A 17,843-nucleotide genomic window follows, 5' to 3' on the forward strand; every position below is an offset into this window, starting at 1 on the left:
CATGGTCATAATGGGCTTGATGACAAAAGAGCCTAGAATTCAGGGACCTATATTGGACCACTCAGTCACACTAAGAAAATACCAGACTTGGATTCTGTCATGTGACAGTGATAACTCTTGCTCAGAATAGGTATCCAATAGTTACTTCTTGAATAAGTTCTTAGTATACAGAGGCGACCAGTACACCCGGTGTACTCTGCTTGTCTCCCTGCCTGCCACTCAGGTGAAATAGAAAACTTCACGGAGGAAGCCCTTTGTCTCTCCTTCCTTTGACTTCCCTTAGAAATTTGGCCCTTTGGTTTAGATGTTAATATCTATCATCCCTTCCCTAGCCTGAGAAAGGACTGTAACACCAATAATTGACCCAAATTCAATGGCATAATATGTAGCTGTGGGGATAATAAAGCTGGTTCTCTCTGTATGACAGGCTTAGGTTTCTTCAACATATTTAGTTTATTTCTCAGGTATACTGTACCACTCCTGGGCTCCAGGGGGCAAATCTAGAATCCCAAGACCGATGCAAGAGCATTAGCCACAGTAGCCAGATCCTTGTTTCCTGCTTTAAAAAGCAAAAAACAAAAAACACCTGCTGGGCTTCCCTGGTGGCGCAGTGGTTGAGCGTCTACCTGCCAATGCAGGGGACGCAGGTTCGTGCCCCGGTCCGGGAAGATCCCACATGCCGCGGAGCGGCTGGGCCCGTGAGCCATGGCCGCTGAGTCTGTGCGTCTGGAGCCTGTGCCCCGCAATGGGAGAGGCCACAACAGTGAGAGGCCCGCGTACCGCAAAAAAAAAAAAAAAAAACACCTGCTGCTGAATGCTAACTGTCAGATGATTATAGTTACTCAGGAAAGAGGAAGACAAAAGCCAACATTAGCACAGGTTATGACAAGTTTCAAAATACTAAGAATGGTTTTCCAGTAAGTAGCTGGAGAATGTAGTTCTTTTAATTGGGTTACCAAATACAGTTTCACCTTCCTAAATCTCACCAGCTACACTGCAGTCACTTGGGGAAAATTCAGGAATGCCTTCTGCCTCCGTTTTAACTCTCTGTGCTTGAGTGTAGTTATAAACGTAACCGAAGGTTTACTTCTCCTGGAATTATTTTTTGGTGCTTCAGCTTTTTGTTCGGCTTAATAGGATATTCTTCTGGATTTTTCCTATCTTCAGTTTTCTGCCTTCCTCACTCCCATTTCCAGGAGAGGAAAATAAGTGAAAATTCCTCAAAACTGTATTGTTTTCAATTTTTAGTACCTTGACTGCTGTATGAATATACATATGTGTAAATAAAAAAAATTTTTTAATAGAAAACAACAAAAAAAAGAATATATGTGTGAATAATTTTAAATCATTAATAAATTTCTAAACTAAGTACTGTCAACTTTTCATATAGTGAGGAAAATTACCTGTGCATAGAAGAGTCAAACGAATTTCTCGTGTTATGGTTTATACAGGTAAGATATAAAGATTAATAGCTAAACCTATGCGCCAAACTATTTAAATGTGTTTACTTGCAGTATATCATTTACATATAATAATGCACTTAATAGAGAATACTGTAACATTCCTTAAAGGAAGAAGTTTATATGTAGTAAGCACATTACAAACCACACCTTAGGCAGCCCAGAATCAGAAGAAATCAGTGTGTGATATGAAAAAGATGCAATCTCTTTTTGACTCTGTAAATGCTATGGTATGTGTTCCTATATGCTCTCAAAGAAAGGAAAAAGGATGTAACAGCAGCTTTTAAAATTATCTCAGTTACCTCTTGTCCTGTCTGCCTAAAATCAGAATTCAAATATCAAAATTAAGTAGTTTTCATTTTTTTAATGAAACAGTACCATTATTTGTTAATTCACGTTGTATTACATTATCATAAAGTTACTTAGACAAAGAGCATTTTCATGATTTTAGAAGAGGTACACTTCTAAAACTCTCATGGCTCAAGTTTAGTCTTTAAATCCATTTTCTCACAAACTATTGCTTGTTGGCCAGAGTTAACACCTTCCTCACCAAACAATGGTGTTTCCACCATGCCAGGGTGTTGGATGATATTTGAGAAGTTTAAATCTCCTTAGTTAATACAGTTTGCTGACTGTATCCATGACATTGTCATACCGCAGTGAATGAATTTCGCATATTCCCATTTTGAACACATGAGATTAATGAGCAAAAAAAAAAGGGAACTAAATAGCATGCTTGGGTTAGCAGGTTATTCAAAATTCCAAACACAGCTGGTAAGTCTAAATCTGTTCCTTTCTTTTCTAACCACATTCCTTTATTGACTTAGATATATACACATGGCTTCAAATAATCTGTTAGGTCTGGGCTATTAATAATATACTCTTTTTCCTCAAGAACTGAACTTTTAATTTTATTTTGAACTTTAATATTTCTTTAGTACCCAGGGTATATATGTTTAGTACAGAAAGACAGAAAATGCAGGCAAGAAAAAACAACAAAACAAACCTAGCCACCTAGAGAAAATGTTACCTTCACAGTTTTTTGGTAGGCATACGAACACATATAACAAGTGGGGCACGGGTTTGATCCCTGGTCAGGAAACTAAGATCCCGCATGCTAAGATCCTGCATGCACCGCGTGGCCAAAATAAAAATAAATTAATTAATTAACAGATGGGGTCATACTATGGGTAATCAGATTGTTTGTGGGACGTTACAACATGAACATCTTTCCATTTCAATCAATATTGCATCATTATTCTTCAGAGTAAGGCTGAAACATGAGTTAAATAACCCCCTGTTGTTAGGAATACATAAAACTGGACTCGGTTCTTAACTATAGAAACATTTAAAAAAGATTTGATTTATACCAGGTGGATGGGTTCTGACCCAGAGGGACTGTAGTACTTTTCCCTACAAACATCCCACTTCCTGGCTACTTAGACTTTCTTGTCACAAAGCCTGAGCAAGTAAGCTTATTGGCCGGGCTCCTGGGCCCAGGAATGCTGCTGCTGCCGTTAATAGCTGTGTGAACAGTCCATCTATGGGCAACAGGCAGCCCGCCTGGGTACCTGAATGCTTTCTGACTTAGGCCTGTGCTTCCCATACTGACATTCAGACTAGATACCTTCTCACGGCAAGATGATGAGAGATTCACAAGTAGAAGAGAAAGCCTGCAGTTTGCATGTCAGAGATGGAATAAAACCAAGATGTCTTCTCCAAAGGCTGTGCCGACTGAGCTGGAACCAAGAAATGACAGCAACTCCTGGTGTGCCTGGCCTGCCCTGGGACACACGTGGGCGGAATGAGGCTGCCGTCTGGAATGTCTTTGCCAAGCCCACGGGGCATGGGGGTTGCTATCCAATAACAGAAACTCAGGTTTCATCTGCAACACAAGAAGTGGAATAAAGGTCTTTTCTTTCTTTCTTTATTTTTTTTAGAGAGTTAGAATATAACTTTATTTTTATCATTACAAAACAATACATTTAAGGGTCTTTTCTAAAACTGAGGAAAGCATACATTACACTAAAGGAAAAAATGGCTTTCAAGTGAGGGAACTTTTTCATATGGTTTCAGTGAAAACACAGTCCTGGCATTGTATCTATTGGAACCAAAGTAAGTAAGATTTCTTTCTTCACGGTCACCCCACACGTGACTGTGACATCTCTGAACAGCCACATCCCCTGGTTTTTAAGGCAGTCCCCTGTCTGACCTTGAGCTGAGGGCCCTGACCCCCAGGTACCTAGTGCCCCTCTCACGGAATAGGAAAAACTATTTTTTCCCTGGAATTATTTTCTGATGCTTCAGCTTTTTGTTCAGCTTAATAGTATATTCTTACGAATTCTCATGGATTTTTCCTACCCTGATTTCTGCCTTTCCCACTTCCATTTCCAGGAGAGGAAGGGCGAGGAGGCCAGGATGACCCCTTCAGAGGGTAGCTCAGGAGCCTGAAAGAGTCTCTATGACTCGGAAACTAAAATTGCGCCTTCTGAGCTGACGAAAGTTAACGACCGCGTTAGTCAAGTTTGAAACTCCTGCAGGAACACAGTGGAGCAGATTCCTGGCATCTGGCCCCGTGTCCCTTACGGATGCGCCAAGAAAAAAAGTCACCTAAAAAACTTATAATTGTTCCTGCTCTGTTCCTGAATTGTAAAAAAAAAGAAAAAAGAAAAAAGAAAAGAAAGAAATTCTGTCGTTTGAAACCTGTCCCGAGATAGGGTTAACTAGCAACCCTTGGAACTAGTGGAATTCAAAAAAAAAAAAAAAAACATTGTACCGAGTCGCCCGGGAGCAGTTGGGAAGTCTGGCGCGAAAGGGGTGGCTTCCTCCGCCACCACCGGGTTTTGTTCAGCAGCCGGGCCCGAGTGGGTGGTGGGCAGGCCCTGGAGGCCCCCGATCCCAGCGCACGGCAGGGCCGCCCCTCGGAGAGGACTCTTGTCACCCGGTGTCCCCGTCTCGGGCGTCGGCGGGAGGCCGCAGGAAGCCCCGGAAGGGCGGAGAGAGGGAACGGGCGCGGGCGGCGGTGACTCAGCCTGGAGCGCGGGGGCGGGAGCACGCGAGGGGTGGCGAGGCAGCGAGCTCAGCCGGGTGGCAGGGCGGGCGGCGGCGCCGGGCCCGGAGGGGTTAAGTGGGCGGTGCCGGTGACGCCCCGCCCCCGCCCGGCCCCCGCCCCCTCGGAAGCCGAGGCGCCCGGCCCTATTTATAGCCGGGGCGACCGACTCTTAGCGTTTCTCCCGCTGGCCCTGGCGGCGGATTTTCCGAGCAGCGCGCGCGCGCAGCGGCCCCGCGCCCCCAGCCAAGGCGCCATGGAGCGGCCGGCGCCCCTAGCCGTGCTGCCCTTCTCGGACCCTGCGCACGCGCTGAGCCTGCTGCGCGGCCTGAGCCAGCTCCGCGCCGAGCGCAAGTTCCTGGACGTGACCCTGGAGGCAGCGGGAGGGCGCGACTTCCCGGCGCACCGCGCCGTGCTGGCGGCCGCCAGCCCCTACTTCCGCGCCATGTTCGCCGGGCAGCTGCGCGAGAGCCGCGCCGAGCGGGTGCGCCTGCACGGCGTGCCGCCCGACATGCTGCAGCTGCTGCTAGACTTCAGCTACACGGGCCGCGTGGCGGTGAGCGGCGACAACGCCGAGCCGCTGCTGCGCGCCGCCGACCTGCTGCAGTTCCCGGCCGTGAAGGAGGCGTGCGGCGCCTTCCTACAGCAGCAGCTCGACCTGACCAACTGCCTGGACATGCAGGACTTCGCCGAGGCCTTCAGCTGCGCGGGGCTGGCGAGCGCGGCGCAGCGCTTCATCCTGCGCCACGTGGGCGAGCTGGGCGCCGAGCAGCTGGAGCGGCTGCCCCTGGCGCGGCTGCTGCGCTACCTGCGCGACGACGGGCTGTGCGTGCCCAAGGAGGAGGCCGCCTACCAGCTGGCGCTGCGCTGGGTGCGCGCCGACCCGCCGCGGCGCGCCGCGCACTGGCCGCAGCTGCTCGAGGCCGTGCGCCTGCCTTTCGTGCGCCGCTTCTACCTGCTGGCGCACGTCGAGGCCGAGCCGCTGGTGGCCCGCTGCCCTCCCTGCCTGCGCCTACTGCGCGAGGCGCGCGACTTCCAGGCGGCGCGTTACGACCGCCACGACCGCGGGCCCTGCCCCCGGATGCGCCCGCGCCCCTCCACCGGCCTCGCGGAGATCCTCGTGCTGGTGGGCGGCTGCGACCAGGACTGCGACGAGCTGGTCACCGTCGACTGCTACAATCCGCAGACGGGCCAGTGGCGCTACTTGGCCGAGTTCCCCGACCACCTGGGCGGGGGCTACAGCATCGTGGCGCTGGGCAACGACATCTACGTGACGGGTGAGTGGGCTGGGGGCTGGTCGGGAGGACCTTGGGCCGCCCGGACCCCCGCCCCCCTGGGGGAATACATCCACCTGCAGGAGAACCCACAATACCTGGAATGTCGGGACCGCCCCTGGGTGCAAGTGGCCACTTCCCTTCCCCCTCCTTCTCCCCCAGGCTGGCACGCATGTATGTTTCTAGGGTTGATACTTAAGATCTAGAAGAAGAACGCCTTGTGTGAGTGGGACAAGTAGCTGTTTGTGGGTCTCTTCCCAGCACGCAGGACCTGCCTGGGCAGCCTCCTCCTTGCCCGGGTGATGCCCCCATTAGGTTGCAAGATACTGGGGCAGTCACCCTGCACAATGAGTGCTTTCTTTTTCTCCCTAAGGAATCTGGGGACGGGCCAGGGACTGACGCCCTGTGATACATCCATTCTCCCCCCCCACCCCCCCCACGGGGGATTTCTCCCTCATGGCTGAGCAGCACACTTGGTCACCAGTGACAGGGCTTGGACCTAGGCCCTGCGCTTGGGTCACGTGGTGTTTAGGCTGCTCCCTGCCCAGCGACTGTAAACAGAGTCACATGCTAAGAGGTTTTCTTCCAGTTACTTGGCTCAAACCCCAAAACACTGCCGAGTCATGCTGGGCGTGTCCCAGCCCGCCCTCGTCCTGGGCATCTCCCACATTTTTCGTTAAAGATAAATCCCAGTTCAAACATGAGTCTACCTCCTTGAGTGGGGTGAGGAGGGGCGGTCTGTGTGACGGCTATATAAGGAAAGAACCGACCAGGCCTGCACTTGGGGCCAGCAGAGGGCTGGATCAGGCTGGGAGGCCCCGGCTGTGCCATCACAGCGCTGTGTCCAGCCTGGCACGGTCCGGAGAAAGCCGGCTCTGAGCTGACAAGTGGGGCACATCCCGGCCTAAGGACTGGCTCGGCTCTGTGGCCACAGCTTCCTTGGCCTGCAGCTCCAGGTCCAGCCTCTGTGGGAATCTGCCAGAATCCGTCCCTTTCCAACCTGAGGTTGGCCCTGTGTTGTTTGGGGACCACCATTCCCACTCCCCCACCACAGAAGTCTGGCCGGTGAATTCCCAGAACTGGTCAGACTCGCCCCAGCTTTGCACACCTTTCCATAAATGTCTCAGCTGAGCAGCTAATCCTTTGGGCTTAGACAGGTGGCTGAGTGGGTCCCTACAGCTGCCTCTAGGGAATTTCACGGGGCGGGGGGATGAGAAAGCAACTTCAGCTGCCTTTGACATGGTTCTCCTTTGGAAGGAAAAAGGCTTCAGCTGCCTTTGACACAGTTCTCCTTTAGAAGGAAGGAGGCAGAGAGGACTTTACAAGGACCCTGCCTTCTCCCTCTAAAAGCTCAGGGCTATGAGCTGGATAGACTGTCAGGCAGGCTCTGCTCTGCCCTGTGGCCCCAACCTTGGGGCAATAGAGGAATGCAACCCCCAGGCTTCTTGGGGTCCCTTCATACTGTGGGAATTCTAATGTCTTAGGTGAACCTGGTTTAATTTGTGGCTATAGCCAGTACCACTGGCTTTGGTTGGTTGGTTGGTTTTAAGCCTTTTTTTTGAAATATAGACGGAAAAGTATACATCATACTTGTACAGCTCGATGAGTTTTTTCCAAACAAAACATGTCAGTAACTTGCATATAAATCAAGAAATACAACCCCAGAAGTCCACTCATAGCATCACTTTCTTTTTTTTCTTGGCCTCACCATGCAGGGTCTTAGTTCCCAACCAGGGATTGAACCTGGGCCCCCTGCAGTGGAAGTGCGGAGTCTTAACCACTGGACCACCAGGGAAGTCCCCGTAGCATCACTTTCTGTGTTAGGTTTCTTGCTTGCAGGGTGCTGTAGATTTCCTCTCAACTCATCCTGGCACAGCCTTGGTTAGGGGCCACCTGGGAAGCCTAGAATTTGGTGAACAAGACCCTGGGCACCCCACCCACATGCTTTGTGGCTCCCCAGGAGCATGGACTCTACGACCTGATGCCCCAGTCCAGCTGAGGTGTTTGACCGCTTGTGCGGGAGGTCCAGACTGAGGTTGCTGTTTACTTAGAATTGCGGCCCCTGGGCCTTGGCTTGGCCCGCAGAGATTTGGTGGTGTTTTTTTTTTTTTTGGCGGTATGCGGGCTTCTCACTGTTGTGGCCTCTCCCGTTGCGGAGCCCAGGCTCCGGACACGCAGGCTCAGCGGCCATGGCTCACGGGCCCAGCCGCTCCGCAGCATGTGGGATCCTCCCGGACCAGGGCACGAACCCGTGTCCCCTGCATCGGCAGGCGGACTCTCAACCACTGCGCCACCAGGGAAGCCCTGGTGGTGTTTTTATGGCCATCGTCCTGGGCAGTGGTCAGCCTACGCATTGCCGGGGCCCCTGGCCCGGCCTTGGTGAGAGAGGATGTGTGTTTACATGAAGCCAGGTGAGGGTTATTCCTCCCCCAAGATGAGAGGGTTATCTTTCCCCCTCTCAGAAATTCAGGGAGTCACGGGTGGGTGAATCACCCTGAGTAAGTGTGGGCTGACCATCTGCACGTTGTCTGCCCCGGCAGGCGGGTCCGATGGCTCCCGGCTCTACGACTGCGTGTGGAGGTACAATTCAAGCGTGAACGAGTGGACGGAGGTGGCGCCCATGCTGAAGGCCCGGGAGTACCATAGCTCCTCCGTGCTGGATGGGCTGCTGTACGTGGTGGCCGCAGACAGCACGGAGCGCTACGACCACACCACTGACTCCTGGGAGGCCTTGCAGCCCATGACCTACCCCATGGACAATTGTTCCACCACGGCCTGCCGAGGCCGGCTCTACGCCATCGGCTCCCTGGCCGGCAAAGAGACCATGGTGATGCAGTGCTACAACCCAGACATGGACCTATGGTCGCTGGTGGACTGTGGCCAGCTCCCGCCCTGGTCCTTTGCCCCCAAGACAGTGACTCTGAATGGACTCATGTACTTCATCAGGTGAGTCCCTAGGGGCCAAGGCCACTGCGTGATCTTTTTTACCAGGTCCTATGCTAAGCTCAGCTTTACTGTTCTCCCCATTTCACGGATGAGGAAACTGAGGCCACACTGGGCTCTGGGGCTGGGGCTTTCTGACCTGGCGCCTTTATTCTGCCCCCATTCTTTAGAACGGTTTCTGTGGCCTCTGAGGATCCCAAGTGGGATGGAGCTAGGTCCTTGCAGAGAACTTTTTGAGATTCATAGAAGCTAAATCAGTTGTGTCTCTTTGGCTGGACTTCGCCTGGTGGGTCCCACTAAAAGCCCTTGTTGGTCTCATGTGGGCTTTACTAAAAGGAACCACCTGTCCTACCCGAGAGGGACTTTGAATCTTAAAAAGACCAGAGGAGAGCTTTCTGGACACTTGAGTCTTTGGGGTGGGGTGGCCTTGATAGAGGGACCCTTTGCTCACCAGCGGGCTGGTGCCAGGTGGAGGGATCAGCCCTGCCTCCTCTGCGGAAAGCAGCACTTGTGTGTTCAGTGCGTTTCCGCACATTCTGTCTATCCCTTCCCGCCTGGCCTGGCACAGGGAGGGCTGGTGAGTCTTGCTGAAAGAATGCTGTTCTCCAAAGATCTCGCAGCCACCCAGGACCAGGGAGGAGCCTGGTACTGAGCAGGCCCAGAGTTGCCTGTGGGAACGATGACAGTAGTTAGCGTGCTGGGGTCCCCAGTGGACCGAGCTCTGGTTGCCTGTTTCATGGGCATTTTCACAGCTGATCCCCATGACTGTCTGCTGAGATGGGCACCACTATCATCCCCGTCTCACAGGTGGCAGAACAGAGACTTAGGGGGGTAAGGGACTTGCTCACAACCACAGGCTTTAAGTGGTGGCACAGGGTTAGAACCGAGGACATCCAGCGCAGGTCCCGTGTACTGTCACCACATCACAGCCTCCCTGGGCCAGGCTATGGCCTCGGCAGCATGGCAGCGGAGCTGGGCAGCCGATGGGTCACCATGCATCTGTGAGTCTTGATGACTTGTCACGGCGAAATGCCCCCTCCTGATGGGCCAGTAGGCGTCCATGGAACTAGGAGCTCCCAGCCACTGCTCACAGCTTCTGCGTACATGTGCACGTACGTACGTGCTGCAGGTGTGCCGCTCCCCTCCCTGGCCTAGAGCCTGCCTGAAGGTACGAGATCAGAAGGAAAGGGTAAGGTGTGAACGGCCATCCCCTCTGTCCCCTTTCTGCCTGCGACTTTGAATTGGGAGCCTCTGAGGACAGGGACACTGTGCTTCTCGGCCCACACCCCCTCACTGTCTGAGCTGCCCCTCCCCCAGACTCGAGGCACCTTCCCAGGCTTTCGGGGAGAACACATCTGGAACTGAGGTGGTGTTGCTTGTCACGCAGGTGGCCAAGGGGCCAGGCCTCCCCGTGTCCTAGGAAGTGAAGATCTGCTCTGAGAAAGCCCCAGAATCCCAGCCAGCTCCCGGTCCTGTTACAGAACATCATCTGACCCTTCGCCGAGCTTTCCCTCCCCCAAGTCATGTCTTCAAAGATGGGGGTGGAGATGGCTATAAATACAACTCATGAGGGTGCCAGAACCTTTGCTTCAGCCCCTCGTGGCAGTTCCAGGCTGCGCAACTTTGAGAATGTCCTCCCCTCACCCCCCACCCCCTCCGCCGTGGTCCTAGAACGAGAGGTGCCCAAGGACCGGTCTTTGGAGGGAAGGCCCCTGTGCCTGCCTCCTCCTGGTCGGGGTCACTGGTCAGCTGCTAAACTGCCCCCCAGGTCCTCTGTTAGCCCTTGTACAGGGTCGCCTGAGCCATGGGGGGCCCGGGAGGTGGGCTCAACTCTGCTCACTGCACACTGCCACCACCAAACCGGCCAAGAGGGTGAGTGGTCTAGAAGGGCAGCCTGCTGAGTAGCGGGGGCCTGGCCTCACCTGAGAGTGTGGGCGAGGCCAGGGGCCCGGGTCTCGTGTGCTCGAGCGTTCCTGCGCTCTGGCCACGCACTTCGGTGCCTCAGCCGCATCACACTGCCCAGAATGCCACCTGTCGGGGTAGCTCCGTCCACAGGAAGGGTCCACGCTGCGTGGAGGCCGCAGCCTGTGGGCTGCTGCTGCCCTGGGCTCTGAGCAGTGACCGGTGGCCCCCGCCCGTGCCTCCAGCAGTGCTCTGCCTCAGTCCCCGCTTAACGTGGCTCCCGGGCTGGGCTGTCCCAGCGCCCGCAGAGGCAGAAGCCGAGAGCCTTGTCCAGCCTGGCACCTTCTGGCTGCAGCTCCTGTGTCTGCAGGGGTCGGGGGGCAGCCCGGCGGGTTCCCATATCAATTATCATCATCTTACGTGCCACAAACTAAGGGTGGTTTTTACGTTCTGTGGCTGGAGGAAAAAATCAAAGTGAGTAATACTTTGTGAGTAATACTTCGTGACGTGTGAAAAGTTATGTGAAATTCAAATTTGTGTCCATAAATAAGGTTTTATGGGAACGCAGCCAGCCCCTTTGTTTATACGACTGTGGCTGCATCTGTTCTCAGCTGCAGCACTGGGGACCTGCTACAGAGACTGTCTGCTTGGCAAGCCCTGAAATATTTACTCTCTGGCCTTTCTGCTGATCCCTGACCTGTGACCATCGTTACCGTCCATACTCCTATTTGGGGGGTAGTGTCTGTTTTTCGAGGCTGTGCCTTTGAGCCTTGTGTTGCAGGTATCAGGAGCCTGTCAGACAGGACTGAAGGAGCCTGAGCCCAAAGGGGAGGGCAGTGCTGGTGTCCTTATTCCTGGGACTCTGGTCACCCTGCCGGGCACTTAGGATGCAGCAGTGAATGGGGTGGGATCGAGGGACTGACAGCGGTGGGAGGGCAGTGGCCAAGCAGTGGTCCAGAGCACGGGGGCTGTGCAGTGGGCCGGGAGGCCTGGCCTAGACTGGTCAGCCATGGAAGGCTGTCCTGAGAGGCGGCACAAGTGAGCTGAGGAAGGGTGCGTTGAGACTGGTGGGAAGGGCCACTACCAGTTGAAGATCTGAGGCCAGGCTGGGTGACCACAGCGAAGGGGAGGGGCAGCCGTGTTGGTGCTGGGCTGCGGGGAAGCATTGTAGCACCCGAGAGCACGATCTTTGGGTTTGTGGAGCGTGGCTGGGTTCCGGCCTCAGAGCCCAGGCCAGATACGTGAAGTCAGCCCCTGCGAACCAGGGATAGGGGGTCCCACTGGCCGGTGGGCTGCCAGATAGCATCACAGGGGTCCCCAGAGGAGATGGGCCCGGAGGACCCTCCTCTCCAGCCCTTCACGCTCAGGTGCAGCCTAGTCACTCTGACCCATTCTTCCTCCTCCTTCCCCCCTCCACTCCCCAGGGACGACTCTGCTGAGGTGGACGTATATAACCCCACCAAGAACGAATGGGATAAGATCCCATCGATGAATCAGGTAAGTTTGCAGACACGCCAGCAGTGGGAGCACAAGCTGGTTCTGGTTTCCAACCAAAGTGTCAGCGGAAGTTTGGGATGCAGTCCTGGTGGGCAGGGCCCTGTGTCGGGCCCTTTCCTGGTGTTACCTTCATGAACAGAGGGCTGCCGTTGTCCTCGACTTGTACTCGAGGGTCACTGAAACAGAGACCTTAAATAAGATGCCATGGTCACACAGCTTAGTGAGTTCAGCCATTCAGACCAGTGTTCATTGAGTACCTGCCATGAGCCAGAGAGCACGCTGGGGAAGTGTTCCACAGAGGGACAGCAAGTGCAAAGGCCCTGGGGTAGAGCATGCCTGGTGTGTCCATGGAACAAGCCCTCAGCCTGATGTGGCTGGAGAAGAGTGAACAAGGGGGCAACAGAGGGGTGAGGTCAGACAAGGAGGTCTTTGGGGATTGACCTTGGGAGTGCACTTATTGAGCACCTGCTGTGTACCCACACTTTTGCTGCCTAATGGGGTCTCACCTCTCTTTGCTTATTGAGAAGAGGGTGCTGAGTTTCACAATGTGATAGAGCCAGGAAGGCTGGGTGGCTTTTGGCTACACGAGCAATCTCCTTAGTCTCAGATACACATCTACACCCGCCTATATCTTTATTTTCCATCTTCCTTAAAATTTCCAAACCTGGGAGTTCTCTGGCGGTCCAGTGGCTAGCATGTCCACCGCAGGGGTCATGGGTTTGATCTCTGGTCGTGGAACTAAGATCCTGCAAGCAAGCTGTGCAGCGTGACCAAAAAAAATAAAAATTTCCAAACCTGGGAGTTCTCTGGCGGTCCAGTGGCTAGCATGTCCACCGCAGGGGTCATGGGTTTGATCTCTGGTCGTGGAACTAAGATCCTGCAAGCAAGCTGTGCAGCGTGACCAAAAAAAATAAAAATTTCCAAACCTGGGAGTTATGGCTCACGGGCCCAGCCGCTCTGCGGCATGTGGGATCTTCCCGGACCGGGGCACGAACCCATGTCCTCTGCATCGGCAGGCAGACCCTCAACCACTGCGCCACCAGGGAAGCCCCCGCCTATATCTTTATTTTCCATCTTCCTTAAAATTTCCAAACCTGGGAGTTCTCTGGCGGTCCAGTGGTTAGCATGTCCACCGCAGGGGTCATGGGTTTGATCTCTGGTCGGGGAACTAAGATCCTGCAAGCAAGCTGTGCAGCGTGACCATAAAAAATAAAAATTTCCAAACCTGCTCTCCTGATACCTCTACAGCTTATTTAACATCTTTAGGGGAATTCCCTGGCAGTCCAGTGGTTAGGACTCCTCACTTTCACTGCCGAGGGCCCAGGTTCAATTCCTAGTCAGGGGACTAAGATCCCACAAGCCACGCAGCACAGCCGCCAAAAAATATATATATTTTTTTTAAATAAATAAATAACATCTTTACAGTTAGGAAATATAACTTTGGTTTTCCCCATAGTGAGCTACACGTACTCATTATAGCAGGTCTTGGGCAAGATGGGATAGTCCAGCCTCGTGGTTCAAAGCTCAGACTTTGGATCAAGTCCCAGCTCTGCTGCTGTCGGCTGTATGAGGCTCAGTTTTCCCATCTGTAAGATGGGGGAGAACAGGGCTTCCCTGCTGGCGCAGTGGTTAAGAATCCGCCTGCATTGGCAGGGGAAACAGGTTCGATCCCTGGTCCGGGAAGATCCCACATGCAGTGGAACAACTAAGCCCGTGCACCACAACTACTGAGCCTGTGCTCTAGAGCCCATGAGCCACAACTATTGAGCCCGCGTGCCACAACTACTGAAGCCCGCAGGCCTAGAGCCCGTGCTCCGCAACGAGAGAAGCCACCGCAATGAGAAGCCGGAGCACCGCAAGGAAGAGTAGCCCCCGCTCTTCGCAACTAAAGAATGCCCATGTGCAGCAACAAAGACCCATCGCAGCCATAAATAAACAAATAAATAATTGCGGTGGGGGGAGATGGGGAGAACAGTCATGCCTGCTTTGCAGGGCTGATGCTGCTCACGGGGAGAGTGCCTGCATGGCCCCTTGACCACCATAGGGACCTGCTGTGGCATGTGACCCCTGGGCATGGAGCCCCTGTGTCCTAGCTGGGGTGAAGGAAGTGCCAAGGCTGCCCCTCCCAAGGGCCCCAGGCACCTTCCCCATGGAGAGGCGCTCTGGGGCTCGCCCCTGCCCTGACTGCCAGCCTCCACTCACCGCCCCCCTTGGCCCACAGGTGCATGTAGGGGGCAGCCTGGCCGTCCTTGGAGGGAAGCTCTACGTCTCTGGGGGCTACGACAATACCTTTGAACTCTCCGACGTGGTGGAGGCCTACGACCCAGAGACCCGGGCATGGAGCGTGGTGGGACGGCTCCCAGAGCCCACTTTCTGGCACGGCAGCGTCAGCATCTTCCGACAGTTCATGCCCCAGACGCCCTTGGGGGGGCGTGGCTTTGAGCTGGACAGTGGCAGCAGTGACATGGGTGTGGGCCGGCCGCGGCCGCCACAGAACCCCGCCGAGCTGCACTAGCCCTGGCCCGGCCCGGGGAGGGCCTTGGTGCAGGTAACCCAGCACCTCAGGGGGTACCACCCCCATCCTTCGTGCACCGGGACAGGTTGGCTGGAGCGTGGGCTCAGGGGCTGCCGAGCGAGCGAGCGAGCGAGCCTCAGGATCTGACAGCTGGAGCGTTTCTGTGCGTGTGAGTCACAGCTGCTGGGGCCAAGGCCAGTTGTGAATGCCGCTACCTTGGTCCAAGAAGAGCTGCCTCCGCCACCACGTCTCTGGTTCCAGTAAGTCACCCCCGCTGCAGGCCCACCTCACCAATGAAGGCACGTGCCCCTCCTGCAGCCACCACCTGTGCCTACTTGCTCCCCCCTTGGGAGAGGAGGGCCACTTCTGGGTGTGAGTGGAGGGGCAGGGGTCCTGCCAGGAGAGTGTGAGAGTGGCCTCCCTGCAGCCCCTGCTGTCCCAGAGCATCGAGAATCGGGCAGACGATGGCTGCAGTGGGGTCCCACCCTCCATGGCCAGTGCTGGACACCCAGCGAGCCAGCTCCCCAGTTGCAGGGGGTCTGCCTGACCAGCTCCTCAGCCCTGCTGGGGTCTCGCACCAAAACACCCCTCGTGGGCGGGCCTCCTGGAGGTGAGCTCAGACCTGGGGGCACAGGGCAGTGGGAATGGACTGGCGTGTGGCCTTGAAGCGGGCCCGGAGAGACCTGCTGAGTTTCTGTCTCCAGTGGACCTGGGCCGACGCAGGTGCTGGGGGTCCCTGTCCACACACCCACCAGTTGGTATAGCCCCACCTGGCTTGGGGGCCTCCGGGCCCTTCGTCCCAGGCCAGTTCAGCAGAGGACGAAAGTGCAAGGTCACAGCTCCTCACTGGGAGGCCCTGGGACTTTGTCGCTGAAGCCCAGCCAGGCGGACAGCTGCAGGCGCCCTTGCCCTTGGGCCTGTGCGTGGGGGATGCTGTTGCTTCTCAAGGAAGCCCGGGGTGGGGCAGCCTCAGCAGGTGGTCACAAGTTTCAAACACAGTTGGCCCTTCCTTAGAAGGGGGGGCAGGCAGCTAGAAACAGGGTCCGGTTGGTTTGATCTTTAACCTCTCCCCGTCCTATTGCCGAAGCTTTCTGCAGGGTGGGAGGGTGGCAGAAGCAGCTCCTGGGAACCCCTGTAGCTGGTGTCACGTCCCTGGTTTTCTCTGAGGAGTGTGAACGGTGGATTGGTGGTCTTGTCCTCTCATGGTTTCCAAAGTAGCCTTTGCTTGAATTTGTCCTCCTTCCCTTCCAGAGGGGAGGGCGGTTACATTTTCCTCGTTAGGTAAATGTTCAACAGTGTGTTCTTAACAAGAAAAAAAGGTTTTCTCACCATCGCTTCACAAGTGGCACTTAAAGCCCTTTTGTTGGCCAGAAGCTTTGGGGCTGTCGGGCGGGACCCTGCCTTCCCTCCTGCGTCCCTCGTCCCCTCGAGGAGCCCTGGTGGGGGGCCACCGCTGTCAGGTCAGCTGTCTTGCTCTGGAACCCCTGCTGGAGCGGCCACGGCTCACAGCCAGCCCTTCCATTCGCCTTGTGCTGTGGCTCAGCTGGCCGCTCCGAGCCCCCGGTGTGGCAGGCACAGTGGGAAGGCAGGGGATGTGGGGTTGGTACTTCCTGCCTCAGGCCTTAGCCAGGGTGGATGCTCGGTCCTCTGCTCCCTTGGGGACCCTCCCCCAGGTCACCCATCCTGGTCTGAGTGTCCTCCCTTGGTGAGTTGGGGCTCGCCTGCCCCTCCCCCCAGGGTGGTCGCAGCCCTAGTTGCTCCCTCTCCACAGCCCTCACTTCACTTCCCAGGGGTTACTGAGACCTTTTTTCTAGCCCAGGTGCCTGCCTGGCGAGCGGAGCCCACCCAGAGGCGCCAGGCTCCATGGGGTGGCCAACTCGGGTTCCCTGCAGCCAGATGCTGTCCAGGCGTGATGGCTTGTCTCCTGTCTGTGGTAGGGGGACGACAAGGCAGGGCTGCACGGGACTGATGGAGCCCCGATTATATGCCGGTCACCAAGCTCGGTGTCAGACTGTGCCCTGCCCAGTGGCTGTGACAGGCCACGCAGAGAGATGTGGTGATAACTTCTGTGGCAGGTCATGGGCAGGGGTGGGGGGAGCTCCATCTCACAGGAGACTCCCTCCTGGTGCCTTTCCTGGGGCTGGCTCTGTGAAGGGCCTTGGCAGCCCCAGAAGGCAGGGCAGGCAGTGGGGGGCAGGCTTTTGCTGGGACCGGGGGGCTGCAGACGCTCATGTTCTCATAGAAACCAGCCTCTGTCACCCGCCGCGGCACTTCTGGTCAGCACTGAGGGCCGGTGCCTGGGCCCGGGCCTTTGTCTGGTCTTTCCTGCATTTTTGGTACTTCACTGTGTGACCGACCACCCCACTCTCTGGCGGCTGCTCAGATGATGGTTTGGCGGGGCAGGGGGCCAGTGATGTTCACTCTAGAACTACCCAGGTCCCCACGCCCCAGACCCGGTCTTTGGGTTAAAAGACCAAAGACGGGAAGGGGACGCAGCAGCCTGGGCAACAGCAGGCTCCTTCTGGGGGTCCGGGATTGGGGATGACCCTTGAGAAGCGTCTCCTCCCTTCTCTGCCCTGCCTGCTCCTGTAGGCACGGGTTCCCGTCACGCACACAGGTCTGTGCACTGACGGCCTGGGCCAGCCTGGGAGGGACTGTCTCTACACGTCAGACGTACACAACTTTTTCAGCCTATGAGACAAGTTATGAAAGTTCAGTGACTTGGATTTAATGCTGACCTACTGCTATAAAGTATTCTATATTTATATGACCTCAGAGACTCTTCTGGACTAGGACAGTCTCCCTCCAGCGTCCGATATCCAGTGCCAGCCCTAGAGCGTGGGGCAGATTTGTGTATTTATTTGTCCGTTCGGTAGGCTTACATGTCCAGGATCCTCTTTAAGGTTTTAGGATGCCTTCAGTACACTAACTTTTTGAAATAAAAATATTTCCTATATATTTGGTGTCATTGCCTCTATCCTGCTGCTGCCGGGTCTTGGAATCCTTGGGCTGAGGCCAAGCACGTGGGGCAAGGGAGGCAAAGTAGCATTGAGGAGCGTACTTGATGTCCCTTAACTAATGGGGGAAAGGGGCGGAGTTCGGAGCGTCCAGGGCTCACGCTAAATGGCTTTGGGGGCAAACCCTTTGAGGCCCTTTCTTGTCTCAGTCATTACAAGGCATGAGGTAGTGGAAAGAGGAGGCCG

At 55.2% G+C, this 17,843-nt stretch overlaps 1 protein-coding gene and 1 long non-coding RNA gene across 2 annotated transcripts; one reads left to right on the plus strand and one right to left on the minus strand.

The window, feature by feature from the left end:
• Positions 1-1,809: 1,809 nt before the first annotated feature.
• LOC112407019 (uncharacterized) lies at positions 1,810-4,426 on the minus strand. Its single transcript, XR_003004654.1, has 2 exons — positions 4,237-4,426; positions 1,810-3,345 (listed from the first exon to the last, which is right to left on the minus strand). It is a non-coding gene; the product is annotated as an uncharacterized LOC112407019 (long non-coding RNA).
• A 242-nt stretch (positions 4,427-4,668) lies between these two features.
• On the plus strand, positions 4,669-17,596 carry KLHL21 (kelch like family member 21). The gene is made up of 4 exons (XM_024756146.1): positions 4,669-5,786; positions 8,324-8,729; positions 12,053-12,125; positions 14,347-17,596. Exons 1-4 carry the CDS (start codon positions 4,766-4,768, stop codon positions 14,638-14,640), a joined length of 1,794 nt encoding a protein of 597 aa, XP_024611914.1. The 5' UTR covers positions 4,669-4,765; the 3' UTR covers positions 14,641-17,596.
• The last annotated feature ends 247 nt before the right edge of the window (positions 17,597-17,843 follow it).

Source organism: Neophocaena asiaeorientalis, unplaced genomic scaffold (genome assembly GCF_003031525.2).
Source record: "Neophocaena asiaeorientalis asiaeorientalis breed wild unplaced genomic scaffold, Neophocaena_asiaeorientalis_V1.1 scaffold1247, whole genome shotgun sequence".
Lineage (NCBI taxonomy): Eukaryota > Metazoa > Chordata > Mammalia > Artiodactyla > Phocoenidae > Neophocaena > Neophocaena asiaeorientalis.

What these genes read in the sequence shown, in the direction of transcription:
- KLHL21 (XM_024756146.1), top strand. Translation starts at nt 4,766, where the DNA reads ATGGAGCGGCCGGCGCCCCTAGCCGTGCTGCCCTTCTCGGACCCTGCG. An exon ending in GGACTCATGTACTTCATCAG is followed by an intron (nt 8,730 to 12,052) that starts GTGAGTCCCTAG and finishes TCCACTCCCCAG; the next exon opens with GGACGACTCTGCTGAGGTGG. An exon ending in AGATCCCATCGATGAATCAG is followed by an intron (nt 12,126 to 14,346) that starts GTAAGTTTGCAG and finishes CTTGGCCCACAG; the next exon opens with GTGCATGTAGGGGGCAGCCT.